Below are 14,296 nucleotides of genomic sequence, written 5' to 3' on the forward strand. Positions count from 1 at the left end.
TGAAGAAGATACATATTTCATGACTTAGAAACAAAAAATAATAATAATAGTCAAGCTTTGAGCTGGTAAAAGTTTGGAATTTTTCTTCTTCTTTTTCAAAAAAAAAAAAAAAGAGAGGATAAAACATTTGCTTATCAAAAATTTCCTAACTAATACATAATGAATAAGAATTACGCATAAATGGAATAAAGTTAAATGGGGACTCAATACCTGCTCTTGGAAATCTAAACACTTCAAGATCTTTCTCATCTCCATAACTAGGTAAATATACAAGTTCAACATCACATTCATCCACTTCTTCATACAATATACGATAAATTTCATTGCCTGAAATTTTTTATGCATTAGAAAAAATTATTTTAAAAAATTTAAATCATAATTTCAAAACATCATAAAGTTAAAAAAAATTGAAAGCATTGAAAGTTAAAATGGTTTAATAATTGGGACATCTCAATGAATAAATATTGCCAGACTCTTTAATTACTAAGCCAGAGACATAATTATTTGATGATAAAAAAAACTGTCTTAAAAGTCCTTAAAATATAAATTTTTAATACATAAAAAGTATACATATTGGCAGAGTATATAATTACTAATCCAGACATAATAATTAAAAAATAAAAAAAAAATATCTTAAAATTGCTCTAAAATAAAAAATTTTGAACACATAAAAAATATACATAATGCCAGATTTTATAACCAGAAATATAGTTATTTAAAAAGGAAAAAAAAATTGTGTCAAATTTAAAATGCTTGAAAATAAAATTTTTCGACAATTAAAATGACTAAACATTAACAATTTCAGAAATTATTTGAATTTCTAAAGTTAAACCAAAGCATAACTAAGACTAGATAAACTGAGGCATGTAGCCATAAACTAAGGCCAGTCATGAAAGTCAAGGCTCTGCATTTTAATAACTAAAAGCATGATTGAGGAAAATGTTAACATGAAACAGACACTGCCTTTACTTTTACTTTCTAGACAAGCTTGCAACCATCAATCTGAAGCTGGGTGCTTTAAGCTGACCTAATCTTCACAATTAACAGTCTCAACCAGACTGCAGTGCAATAGAAAAATCAAAGTAAGCTACAAAAATTTAATATTGAGATCTTTATATTTGGTATTTTTGCAAGATAAGTTATATATATTGCAAAAAATAATTTGAAAAAAAAAATTAAATTAGTTATCTGGAATTTTGTTTTAGGGTTCATAGCAAAGGATAGGAAAAAAAATTGTGAAGCTGCTTATATATTGCAATAAAATTATTTTTAAAAAAAAAATCAATAAATTTTTTTTTCAATCAGTTATTTCAAATTTTTAGGGTTTGGTTCATAGCAAAGGATAGAAAAAAAAGTTATGAAGCTGCTTTTGACAAAATCTTTTGTTCTCTTTTCAACTACATGGCAGTAATGAGTTATTTACAAATAATGATTCAAATAAAGAAAAGAAAAATTTAATTTTCATTTTTTTTTAAATTAATAATAAAAAAAACATTTTGTTAAAATAAAAGGAAAAGAAACATAATTTAACAATAGCAAAAAGCATATTTAAAAACTAATAGGAAAGTATGCAAATGAAAATTGCTTTTCTTAATATAACAAAAATAGCTTCTCTTATTTTACCAGAAGAATCTGGAACAGGCTGCCACCAAAATCCAGTATATCTATTAAATTCTTCTTGTGTAATATAGGATGGAATACCAGCACTCACAGGATCTTCTGTAACATCTACAGTTCCTGAAAATTGCAAAAATTTTCTACACACAATATTATAATAATAAAGGAAGGAAATAAGCTACTCAAATATAAACAACTTAAGATTGGTAAAAGCTTTTATACAAAAGTCTGAAAAATAACCAATGCAAAATGATGTTTTTTGATTTGCATTAAATTGATATACATAAATTGTTATGAAAAATCATCTTTGAAAACATTTATAAATAATAAATACAAAAAAAAATTTACATACAAATCCTGGAAGGTACGATCAATTTATAATATGCAAGCTGTAAATATGTTATTGATAAAGCAGATTTACAAAAATTACAAATAAACCAATTTTTGAGTAAAATTTGGATTACCAATACTATTCAGTTTAAGCTTAACGAATTTGCAACATTTCCACCTTTAGCAAGCTATCCTAGCTGGTTAAAGCTTGAAATTAACTTACCTATTTTCAATATACCATTATGCAATTCAAAAATAACCCTTGTCTGGTATTGTCTTACCTGACATTAGTAGTTACTTCACTGTTTCTTAATGTTAACGACGTATTCTTAATGCTAACGGGTATTTACCCACATTAATGAGTGTTGTAAATAATGGCTTTCAAGCTTTATCTAACTAGGACAGCTTGGGTCACGTTTAAGTATGTGAACCGGTGGAAGTGTTAAGAGATTCTTAAGGCTCTAAACAATTAAAATAAGAAGTGCCCAAATTAATAGCTGTTAATCCCAGATTTGGCTTCATTATTACTTTATATGTAACATACATACATTATAAATATGTGCATGTGAGTATTTATATATAGTACATGCAGTACAAAATTCAGTTTCCTACATCTATTTTCCGGAAGCGTCAATTTTTCCACACTTTCAAATAAATCTAAATATTAACAGTTTGAAAGAAGCACCAGCAGACATGCTCTACTCCCATATAAATTATTAATGCTTCCATTGAAAAATCTATTCAAAAATAAAATGTATTCTTGTTTAATATTATTAATCTTTTAATAAATATGATTGATTTACTTCTTCAATTTGAAACTTGTTTCTTAATGTTTTTTTATCTGAATACCTGCACTTCTAACTCTTTATGTAAATTAAAAAGATATTTAAAAAAAGAGTAAAATGTATCCATATTTATAAAAAAGAAATTTCAATTTATTTTCTGCTACCTTTTTTTTAATTTTTTTTAGGATTTATTAATAGTATTTATTTTATGATACTAAACATTCTTAAGTTGATTAATATTTAACTAATAACAAAACATTATTGAACAAAAACTGAGACTTATCATTTATGTTTATTTAATAGCGTATGTTTTGATCTTTATTTACCTTAAAGACCTATTATTCGTAAATGTCTATTTTCCTGACAAATAAGGAAGAGAGACTGTATCCTATATATATTTATATATACAAGATATTAAAACAAATTAGACGGCAAGTAAATTTTGAAAATGACATTGAAAATAGGAATAGGCATAAGGAAGGAAATAAAAAATATATATAATATAAAAGGAGGAATGCTACATTAAATAATGATTCATTTAACAAAGTTTGCTCTATACTTGAACCATTTCAAGTTTACCTGCCAAGTCTGCAACAGTTTGTACTAGTATCCATTTACACTCCTACACAAGAAAACAGTTTTTCTCGATCTCGGTAATTCAGTTACTTAATAATTGGTAGCATACTTTTTTCCCATTAGAACTGTTAAGTTTGTTAATGGTACATTCTGATATTTATTATAAGCAATGTTTCATTTTCTATGAAAAAAATTAACATCATTTATATTATTTACTTTAAAAAAAATTACGAGAATTTTTTTTTTCCCCTATGATTATGAAATAACAGCTGCATTTATTTTCTTTTTTAATTCAGTCTTATATTTACAAGTTCTTTTAAGATGATGTTTTTTTAAATACTTAAGAGAATCTATTGTTGATTAATCAGTAAATATGTTTTAGACAAGTACCAAGTCTCAGTACCTATTTAAGATATTTGAAATTCAGCTAATAAGTAAGCAGTAGTTTGTAGCAATAATCAGTATTTTTCAGTGTTGGCTTTTCATTTACATAATGGCGAAATAATGTATAGTAAACTTTTTGCTTATTTAAAGTGTGAAGTTGATTAATGATACACATTGATTTAAAATATGTATAACATGAAAAATGTATAACATATGCAGGGGTCTGTCCAGACATTTTGTGAAAGGTCCGTTTTTGTAAAATTGGGAAAAAATTACTCACAATTTGTGAATATAAAATAAACGTTAAGTTAAATTCTTTCAACCAGGGTCCTGCTTTTGTGAATTTGTACAAATAGGGTCCTGTTATTGCAAAAAACTTTTCCAATGAATTTTTAAATTGTAAAGAGATACAAAATTATGCTTAACACTGTAAAATTATAATTTAAAAAAAAAAAAATTAAAAAATAAACAGCAATTGCTGCTACTAAATTAGAGATGCAACATACAAATATTTGGTTTTCAGCCTATACTGCTGAACGCAGAATATTCATTTCGGACGACTAAAGGAAGAAGCGCCTGCTGAAGACAAAACTTAGTTCGTTTATATCTGTCTTTCTTTACCCCCATTCTCCTGGGAAGGGTTTATTCGATTAACAAAACAATAATGAAGATAAACAAATTTGTGAAGGATCCGATTAAAAGATAAATTATTTTGTGAAGGGTCCGTTTTTATGAAAAGATATTTTGTGAAAGGTCCGTTAACAGACTCAAATTTCTTCTAAACAGACCCCTGATATGTAACAAAAAAACTACACAATAGAATTTTCTTTATCATCTTTAGCTGTGGTTGCTGTATTGATTAAACCTTATAGATACTAGTTCTGTTAAAATTAATGTTTTGAAAATTATAAAAATCTATACTCAATTAATTTATCATAAATTTAACAAATAAAAACCAAATCATTTGAATATGTACAAAAACATTCATTTCAATTGCAAGGATAGATTGATTTTATATGTTGCAATAATTTTAATTTGTAAAAAAAAATATGTATATCACCTCTTCTTGTATATGTAAGTCGAATATCACTAGATGTCAAGATATTGTGAACCCATATATCAAAGTTGCTAATATAGGCAATAAGATTTGGATTCCATGGGCACATTTGAGGATTAAGTCTTGCATTTATACCAGGTGTGTTTTTTAACTCACGGGGATAAAGAGGTGGATGCTAAAATTAAAATTGTTTCATTATTATATATAAAAATGAAATAACAAGAAATCATCATAAAATATATGTATATATACAGTATAACGTTAAAAATCCAAACTCCTCTGGAGTTTACAACATCGGGACTGAACATTTTCTTGATTTAAATATTTTATTTAATTAGTCAAGATGTCAAATAAATAAAAAACTAGTTTCATGCTTTTTGGGAGGCAGTTATTCTACGCAATTCCGCATAGATATTAAAATCTTGATATTTGAATAAAATACTGCAACATGCAAATTCCAGGTCATGCTATTGTGTAATCTCTTTTTGATGGGCTTGATTTGCAACCATTCCTTTGTGAATTCATACAGCATTGACATTCTCTTTTCTGACAATTAATAATAATAACAAATTTCCACGATTTTGAGAATTCCCGGTATTTGGACAAAATTCACTTCAGTGCTGCAAAACATCGCTGTATACTCATATGATATAACTTTGCAGATGATCCGAATATAGCCTTTCTGTAACGCAATTTAAAAGTTTGCAGCTCTTGTTTTGAAGGCTGGGTTTTTATTAAATCTTTAGTAAGAACATCATGGTTGCTCTTAGGGTTATAAAAAAAATATTTTCAAATAACAATAGAGTCCCGATTATCCGAGTTAATGTGGACCACGAGTAACTCAGATAACTGAAAAACTCGGTTAAAGCGAAGATTATTAAAATGTAATAAAAATGTAAGATTATAAAAATATAAATGTAATATATTTAACAAATACAAAATTTATACAAGTACACCACATACAATTCATATTATAAGCAAAAAGCTAGCCTAATTACACTTAAAAAGCATACTTTACGAGAATTGCAGAGTTTTTACTTAAAAAAGTCTTTAATCGTTTTTTGTTTCACATTACTTAGGCGCTTTTCTGCAGCAATGTTTCACCATTTTTCGGGAATAACAGGGAGGCTGGTGTTGCCTCTTCTTGTTGTTCTATATATTCAATAGCACTTTCGACAGCTTTTAGTCCTTTTAGCTTTAGTATGAGAGACTTTTATATGTTGACTTTCATCGTCACTGTCTTCATCATCTTCGCTTGATTCATTTTCATTATTGACGATATTAAAGATCATTTCATCGGATCAAGCTGCTTGATTTAAATTTCCTGAGTTTTTTTTAACATAAAATTCAGACTTTTTTCGTCTGTAGTTTTAAAAATAAAAAATAAACCAGAACAAAAAAATCCTCGAAATATTTAATAGCTCGATTAAAGAGGAACCTCGGTTAATTGGGACTCTACTGAAATTCTAAAAGAAAGCATTTTAAAATGAAAAGTTAAGTTGTTAAAAATTTGAATGCCTTGCTAAAGATCGAAAAAGTGCACTTCCAGATCTTAATTGGGTAATGATTCATATGCAATCTCCTTTTCCCTAAATGGGTTATGATATAATATAATATATGATGGGCTTCTTAAATGATTTTTTTTTTACCTATGTCCGTTTTTTCAAATGTATATTTCAAGCTGACTATTTTTTTAAGCTTGATTACTTAAGCTATGATCATTTATTGAACTATGCCCATTTCCTTAAGTACACAAATTAAGTCATGTATACTTTTTTTCAAAAATACTTTTTACTTTTTTTGAAAAGAGTAAAAGATTAAATTTTTAAAAACTTCACACAAAATGTGACGGATAAAAACGAAAGCAATGATTTTACAAAACCTTACAAGAAAGGGATGAAAAAATTAGACAAAATATTATTGATAAATAGAATGACAATGAAACAATTTCTTAACATATATACATAAAAATATAAAATAGCGGAAAACAAAATATATATATATATATATTATTTAACAAAAACATTATGCAAAAATGAATGAGAAATTATATATACATATAAAATTACATTAAATTAACATACATAAAATTGTTGCAAATGTAAATCGATTAAAATTGCTGTTATAGTAAGAATTGGTGTTAAAATTATTTTTAAAACTTTCACTTCATCTAAGAAATTTTTACTGTTAAAACAGATTTTAATTTTAAAGAATCGAAGATAATCCACATTATAAAAATTAAAGACTAACAACCATGTATTGAAAAGAAAAATATAAATTCACAAAACCCTAAACAAAAACATAGTTGTTTTTGTTTAGGAACAAAATATAGTTGAAAAAAAAAATTTCTTTTTTAACACACAGCAGTTTTAATTCTGTTATGAAATACAACTATCATGACAAAAACTCCTTGTAAAATATTTTACTCAAAAATTTCAGATAAAAATATTTTTTCAATTATAAAGCATATTTTTTTATATTTATAACAAAATCAATTTTAATTATATATATACAGTTTAATGTAGTTGAAATTTAATGTTATGATACTTCTTTCTTTCATTTTCTTATTCCTTAACGTTTATGACCGTTGAAACCAGGTAATGTCACATGTCAAGTCAAAAACCAATTTTTAGCATCAAAAAGCTAACAACTACAGGAAACTAAAGAAATCACTTAATAATATAAACATAGCAAACCAATTCACATAGCCATAAATACAACAAAAAATTACCTGTTTACATTCCTCATCACTGTAAAATGCAGCACCATTTGCTGGAAAACAAATCTACCATATATTGCAACTCAAAGGATGTAATTCCCCAAACATATTATAGGCAACAGGAATATAAACATAACATATTAATTCATATAACTATAAATTCAAGATAAAAATTACCTGTCTATAGTCATCATCACGGCAAAATACAATACCACTTGTTGGGAACACAAATCTACCATATGTTGCAACTTAAGTATGTTAAGAAAACATAAAAATGAACATAGCATACTAATTCCTTTAGCTATAAATACAAGCCAAAAATTATCTGCTTATAGTCTTCACAGTAAAACAAAGTGTCATTTGCTAGGAACACAAATCTATCAGACATTGCAACTCTAAGTATGTTACTCCACAAACATATTATATTGTTGTTTCTAATGCCACCTGCCAATATTGGTAAGCCTGCTTGGTGAAACCAAGCGTATTTAAGGCAGAAGGTGTATTTCTTGTTTTTCAGAGGCACCATCAATTGCCAAGACTATAACTTCAGCCACACACAAGTCACAGCCCGGTTTAGAGGGTGGATTCATTCATGCATCCATTTATTCATCCACAGATCATAATTTTGACCTGAACCAGAGAACCATCAATTTCCAATTCAGTACCCCCAGAGTTATTGATGTTTTAATGGGAAATTGAAGGACTTTGTGTTCGACAGACTTAACGTGCACCTGTCACCATTAACTACAGGGGAGTCTTTGACCAGTGGGGCTCGAACTCACAACCTCTTGAATAGGGGCCCAATAAATCAAGCTATCCCAGCCTATCAGCTTACTTAACTGTACCAAACAAAATAGTAATCAATCAAACAAACAAAAAATAATCTTGCCATCTGCTTAGTTTGATAAGATGAAAAAAGTTTGAAAATAAGATGAAAAAAGTTTGAAAATAAGATGAAAAAAGTTAAAGAAAAAGTCTTAGTTTGAAAATAAGACGAAAAAATCTTATTTTGTAGTTAAATACACCATCTATTTTTCTATATATCAAAGGATATATATTACATTTAATAATTCATTTTTAATCTATTAAAATAAAAAATAATATTTTGATAATAATACAAACATATCAGGGGTCTGTCCAGGCTGAATTTATTACCATTTATCGGTACCTTCACAAATTCAACTTTGGGTAAAACGGTGGTTTCACAAAATACTTTCTCTTAACATTTTCTTTTTGTATCCCTTAAGAAACGATAAATCCATATTTTTGTGTTGATCTCTCAATATAATTTTTAATTTTTCACAGATTATGTCTAAATTTTCACGAAATAGGTACCTCTCAGAAAAACCTAGACAGACCCCTGCATATTATAGGAAACCTGAATCTAAATACTACAAACCAATTTATGTAGCTATAAATAGAACACAAAAGTTACCTATTTATAGTCAGCGTTATAATAAAGCAGTGTATCATCAGCTGAAAACACAAAACTACCATATGTTGCAAGTCAAAGATGTCATTCCCCAAACACATTATAACTCAAATATGGAAATAACAAACCAGTTCATGTATCGATAAATACAGCACAAGAATTACCTGTTTGTAGTCATCATCACAGTAAAACACAGCACCATTAGCCGGGAACACAAATCTACCATATGCTGGTTGGAAGTCAAAGGATGTTATTCCCCATATGACTAATCGCTTCCTTTCCCATTGAAGTTGTTCTTCTCTTGAAAAATGTCCCTGCGAGTGATGCATTTGAAAAGAAGATTCTAAAAGTGGCTGCCATTGAAATGTCTCTACTTTAGTTTTTGCACAGTCCATGGGTACATCACAGTATAGCAGGGTTGTTTCGCGATTAGAGGATATGGTACTTAAAAAATATATCCTATACATACGAGACTCATTTTCTGTTTGTATTTCCTTGAATTCAAAATAATTGGGAATTTTGGCTGATATACTGGATAGTTGTCTCCTCACATTTCGAACCTGCTGCTTCATCTCAGTCCATGTCTTTTTATGAATTGTAGAGGAGGATTGGTTATTGCTAATTTCTTCTACAGCAGGGTAGATAGGTACTTGTAAATCCATTGCTATAGGGAAAAAAATATGCTTTTGTAAATAAAATAAAATGAAGATGATAGCTATTTTCTGCTCATGTAATTATTATATTGTGTTGAACATTATTCACACATATTAAAATAAGACAAGAGAAGAATACATTTGTATTCCGACGATGCTTGTATCAGGCATGCATAACCTATAGTTGGCCACAAAAACTAAAAAATGTCATACAGAGCACTAATATAAACAAGTAAAAAAAACGTCAGCAAGGTGCATTCATATCCAAATCTAATGCAACAGGTACAGGGCGGAGAAAAAAGGAAGGTAATTTTACATGGCAAAATTTGAGCAAAATCGGTCGAATCTGAACCTGAGAAATCAAATTTAAGATATGACTTTTTCAAAATTCGATTTCTCAGAACTATTCAACTGATTTCACTCAATTTTTTATTTTGTCAAGTAAAATTATATTCTTCTTTATATTATATTCTTTAAAATGATGCAAAAAAGGATGATATATTGGTAAACTTTACAATTCAAAACTTTTTCAACCTTTCTTAAATAAAATGATAAAAAAATAAAACTTTACTAAAAGTTATTTTTTGTATGAAATTATCTTTGGATAAATAAATTTCATAATTGAGTGTAAAAATTTTTTCAATTTGCTTAAATAGTTCAAGATATGGAGAAATACACAAGAAGTAAAATGAACATTAAGAGGTCCAAACTTTGGAGTGCTCTCCTGATCAAAAGTGGGACCAGATTTATCAGATTGCAGTTACCCCATATTTTTAGGGATCAGAAATCAGAATGTGCCGAAAAAAGGTATGTTTATTCAGCAAAAGTACGTTGTTGTGACTGATTTTGTAACTTAAAATATTGTCTGCACTAATTAATCAGCATATTTGAGGTCAACCCGTCTAGCCATTAAGATTGGGTCCTAAAAAGTGAAAATCCAATCATTAGATCAAAAGTTATTCAGTGTGGTCCATTTTTTTTTCTTTCTTTTTTTTTCGCTCAGTGCATGCATAGCAATAAGTAAAATTTGTAAAAAATTACATTTTCTAAGAGAACTGAACACGTGAGCAACCGTGACCAAGAAAGTTTTAGCCTGAACACTCAGGTTTGCACTAAAACAATAAGAGAATAAAAGAGCAGAGTAACCAGTTAAAAAATGTATTCATTTATCATTTTTTTTTCATTAAAAAAAAACACTTTTATATATTTTCTATTAATATTAAAAAAAGGGGTCAAGTCATAAAATTCAAAGTTAACTTTTGAATCATGGGCTTTAAGTTTAACATCTCTGCTCATATACTGATACTACTGTTACCTCTTTTAATGTTTATATTTTTTATGAGGCAACAATATGAAAATTATAATTATATAAGCAATTATACAAGCTAATTCTGCAAGAGCTAGTTAACATATGCAGCACAGTTTTGACCATTTTGTGCTTCAGCATTTACAGAAGCCATTTTATCCTAATAAGAAATATCATTAACAATTAATATTTTCTAATTTAAAAAAAATAAAAAAAGAACTCTAAAGATATTAAAAATTCTCCAAATAATTTTTTCAATCTACAAAAAAAGATACAAACAAATGACATACTTTGCTTTACTTAACATGATCATAAATATACAAATTAAGTAGGAACCAAATGTGAAAATTAATTTTAAAAAAAGCAAATAAATTTAGTTTTATAGTTCTAGCACAACAAACAAAAATACATAAAATGGCATGAATGCAAAAAGCTATACTACCTGAAGACTTTTATTACTTGGAATAGAAATATTTCACTATTTTATGATATCATTGAGAAACTGGAAATAACTACAGAATCTGAAAAGAACAAAATTATATTACAGAACACTTTCTAACTGTTTGTAATAACCCAAAGAAAATTTTTTATGATACAAAATCAACAATGCTTGTTTTTGTTTTAAAAAGTAAAAAAAAAACATGATTAATCAGAAAATAAGATTGTTAAAAAAATTTTTACAAAACTAAATAGTACATTTAATTGAAATATAAAAAATATGTTAAGTTATAAAAGAAAAACATTTCTTTATTTGAAATTAACAAGTAATAGTAGTAGTACTTTATTTACATCACATCATAGTTGCACAATGGCCTACTGCCGAAGGTCTGGAAAACGTACTTGAGGATGATCCCAGGACATGTACAATTACAATTTACAATACATGCCTCAGCAAAGATAGCTTCCTCACCTCAGTAGCCAGATAAACTATGTGTGAAGTCAAGCTCTTTACAGTAGAAGGGTTTAACGAGGATTGATACCTCACACCCTTAGCTTACTCAGAGACTGACTAAAGTAGTTACCCACCCAATTACTGAGCGCAGCCAATGACGCTTGACATGGGTGATCTACTGGGAACCCTGTCTGAAGATCAGTCTACCATAGTACTCTCACTAATGAAACATCATAAATCGGTGTAACTAATGATAATAAATGCAATAATAAAACACCATGCAATTCTTAACTAAAGTATGCATTACCTACAATTCATAACCAAGGACCATGCAAAGAGCTTAAAATTATTAGTCAGTAAATTAGCCAATTATCAAAAGTATTAGACAAATTTCGAAAGTCTTAACAGAAGGTAAATCTTAACTATTTTTTATGATTAATTTTTTTCCCATAAAAAACTACAAATAAAAATACAAATTTACAATTAAATTATTAATTATAATTAATTAAATTATTTTAGAAAATGCAAATTCAAGTCATTTTACAGTTGGGGAGGAGTAAATGAACAATGAATAGAAAAAGAGGATAAAAAAATGTTGGCGTTGCTTTAGTGTCTTTGGGGGGAATATGAATTCATTGAGGAATATGAATTCATCTTAGGCTAGAGCAGTAATATAAGGATAAACCTGAAATAACATTTGATGTTTTCTTACATTTCCACTATCTTTTTAAATGAATATCTTTCATTTTAAATGTAAAATTTTATTTTTTAGAGAAAAATTTTTCTCACACTTATTTTTTACTATCCTGATTATAATCATTAAAAAAAAAGTATCGCAATAGAAGAAAAGTTATCAGGGGTCTGTCCAGACATTTTGTGAAAAGTCAGTTTTTGTAAAATTGTGAAAAAATTACTCGTAATTTGTGAAAGTAAAATAAACGTTAAGTCAAATTCTCTCAACCAGGGTCCTGCTTTTGTGAATTTGTGCAAATAGGGTCCTGTTATTACAAAAAACTTTTTCAATGACTTTTTAGATTGTAAAGAGATACAAGATTATGCTCAACACTGTAAAATAATAATAAAAAAAATGATTTTAAAAAATGAACAGCAATTGCTGCTACTAAGTTAGAGATGCAACATACAAATATTTGGTATTTAGCCTAGACTGCTGAAAGCAGAATATTCATTTCGGACGAATAAAGGAAGAAGTGTCTGCTGAAGACAAAACTTAATTCGTTTATATCTGTCTTTCTTTACCCCCATTCTCCTGGGAAGGGTTTAGAATACAATAATGAAAATAAACAAATTTGTGAAGGGTCCGATTAAAAGATAAATTATTTTGAGAAGGGTCCGTTAGCGAACCCAAATTTCTTCTAAACAGACCCCTGGTTATTTAAATTGTTTTATTTTACTTTATTCTGTTTTATTGGTTTTTATACTACTCACACAGACGTTTTATTGAAATTTGTCAGTCGAGTGCAGGTGTTTGTACTATATCTATCATTGAAGAGTGGTAATCTCTAAAGACAAAATCAAAGTTAAAATTTCTTATTTTTGCATCCATTCTGGTTTTTAAATTTTACAATGGGTTTATTTTAACAAAAAATATATTATTTTCACGAGAAACAATGTTTTCTGCAAAAATTACTTAACTAATTTGTCTCGATTGCACATCACTGGCTTCCAAAAGAATTTCATTCATGAAAACATCAAAAAATGGACAAAGAAAACTTTAAATTATGAAAAGAAAAAAATTATAATAAAGTGAATTGTAATAGAATATATCACAGGGTGCAATCAGAAAAAAAGCAAGGTAAATCGGAAATGGTAATTAATAGGTATGAACTCACGATATCCTTAATAACGTTACATTATGAGTAACAGGTTATAAAATAATTCAACCTGAACAACAAATGTAAAAGATTCAATTGGGATCGTGTATAATTCATCTCAAATTTATTTGGAATCACAGCATGCAATGATTAAAATGTTTGCATATAACGAAGCACTTACAACAAATATAAAAAGTACACAATCGGTTATTGTGACGATATTCATGATTATAGCAAATAATTATAAAGAACTTAGTTCTTAGAATCCGAGACCATATTAAAGCTTTAAAAGAAAATAGATCAAGCACAAAACTTATAAAAACTAAAGATTTGAAAATCCTACAAATATTACTTTTTTATGGATGAAAGCCATAGTTTGGAAAACTGTCACTTAAGTGACGAGAGGGCATCTTAGAGAATTTAATTTTCTGTTGCCTGCGATTTACATTCAATTAATAAAGGTTCTTTTTTCTCTTCTTAAAAATATATTATCAACTTACAGACAGCTGAAATTAGTAAATAAAAGATGAAAACAGCTATTGGAAATGACACCTTGTTGCCATCCAGGATATACTTTGAGGTAAAATTGTTAGTGAAGACTACAGTGGCCTTAAGAGTAGTAAGCAATTCACACTGCTTGAGAAAAAAATCGCGTATGCGAATTTGCAGAGGTGAGAGCGAAACTAATTAGTTAATATTATCAGTCACACCTC

The 14,296-nt window shown here is 27.9% G+C and overlaps 1 protein-coding gene across 4 annotated transcripts in view; it reads right to left on the minus strand.

Annotated features, from left to right (window-relative positions):
• Positions 1 to 14,157, minus strand: part of LOC107445236 (dipeptidyl peptidase 9) — a 57,288-nt gene extending 43,131 nt beyond the window's left edge. For 2 of the 4 annotated variants that reach the window (XM_071184732.1, XM_043039555.2), the window contains exons 1-6: positions 13,936 to 14,157; positions 11,302 to 11,380; positions 9,065 to 9,564; positions 4,753 to 4,924; positions 1,624 to 1,737; positions 211 to 327 (exon numbers count right to left, since the gene is read on the minus strand). In XM_071184732.1, the coding sequence (XP_071040833.1) occupies positions 211 to 327; positions 1,624 to 1,737; positions 4,753 to 4,924; positions 9,065 to 9,562 (901 nt within the window). In that variant the 5' untranslated portion in view covers positions 9,563 to 9,564; positions 11,302 to 11,380; positions 13,936 to 14,157. The remainder of the gene's footprint in view (positions 1 to 210; positions 328 to 1,623; positions 1,738 to 4,752; positions 4,925 to 9,064; positions 9,565 to 11,301; positions 11,381 to 13,935) is intronic. The other 2 variants (XM_071184733.1, XM_043039556.2) reach the window with 2 other exon arrangements.
• Between the last annotated feature and the right edge of the window lie 139 nt (positions 14,158 to 14,296).

Source organism: Parasteatoda tepidariorum, chromosome 9 (genome assembly GCF_043381705.1).
Source record: "Parasteatoda tepidariorum isolate YZ-2023 chromosome 9, CAS_Ptep_4.0, whole genome shotgun sequence".
Lineage (NCBI taxonomy): Eukaryota > Metazoa > Arthropoda > Arachnida > Araneae > Theridiidae > Parasteatoda > Parasteatoda tepidariorum.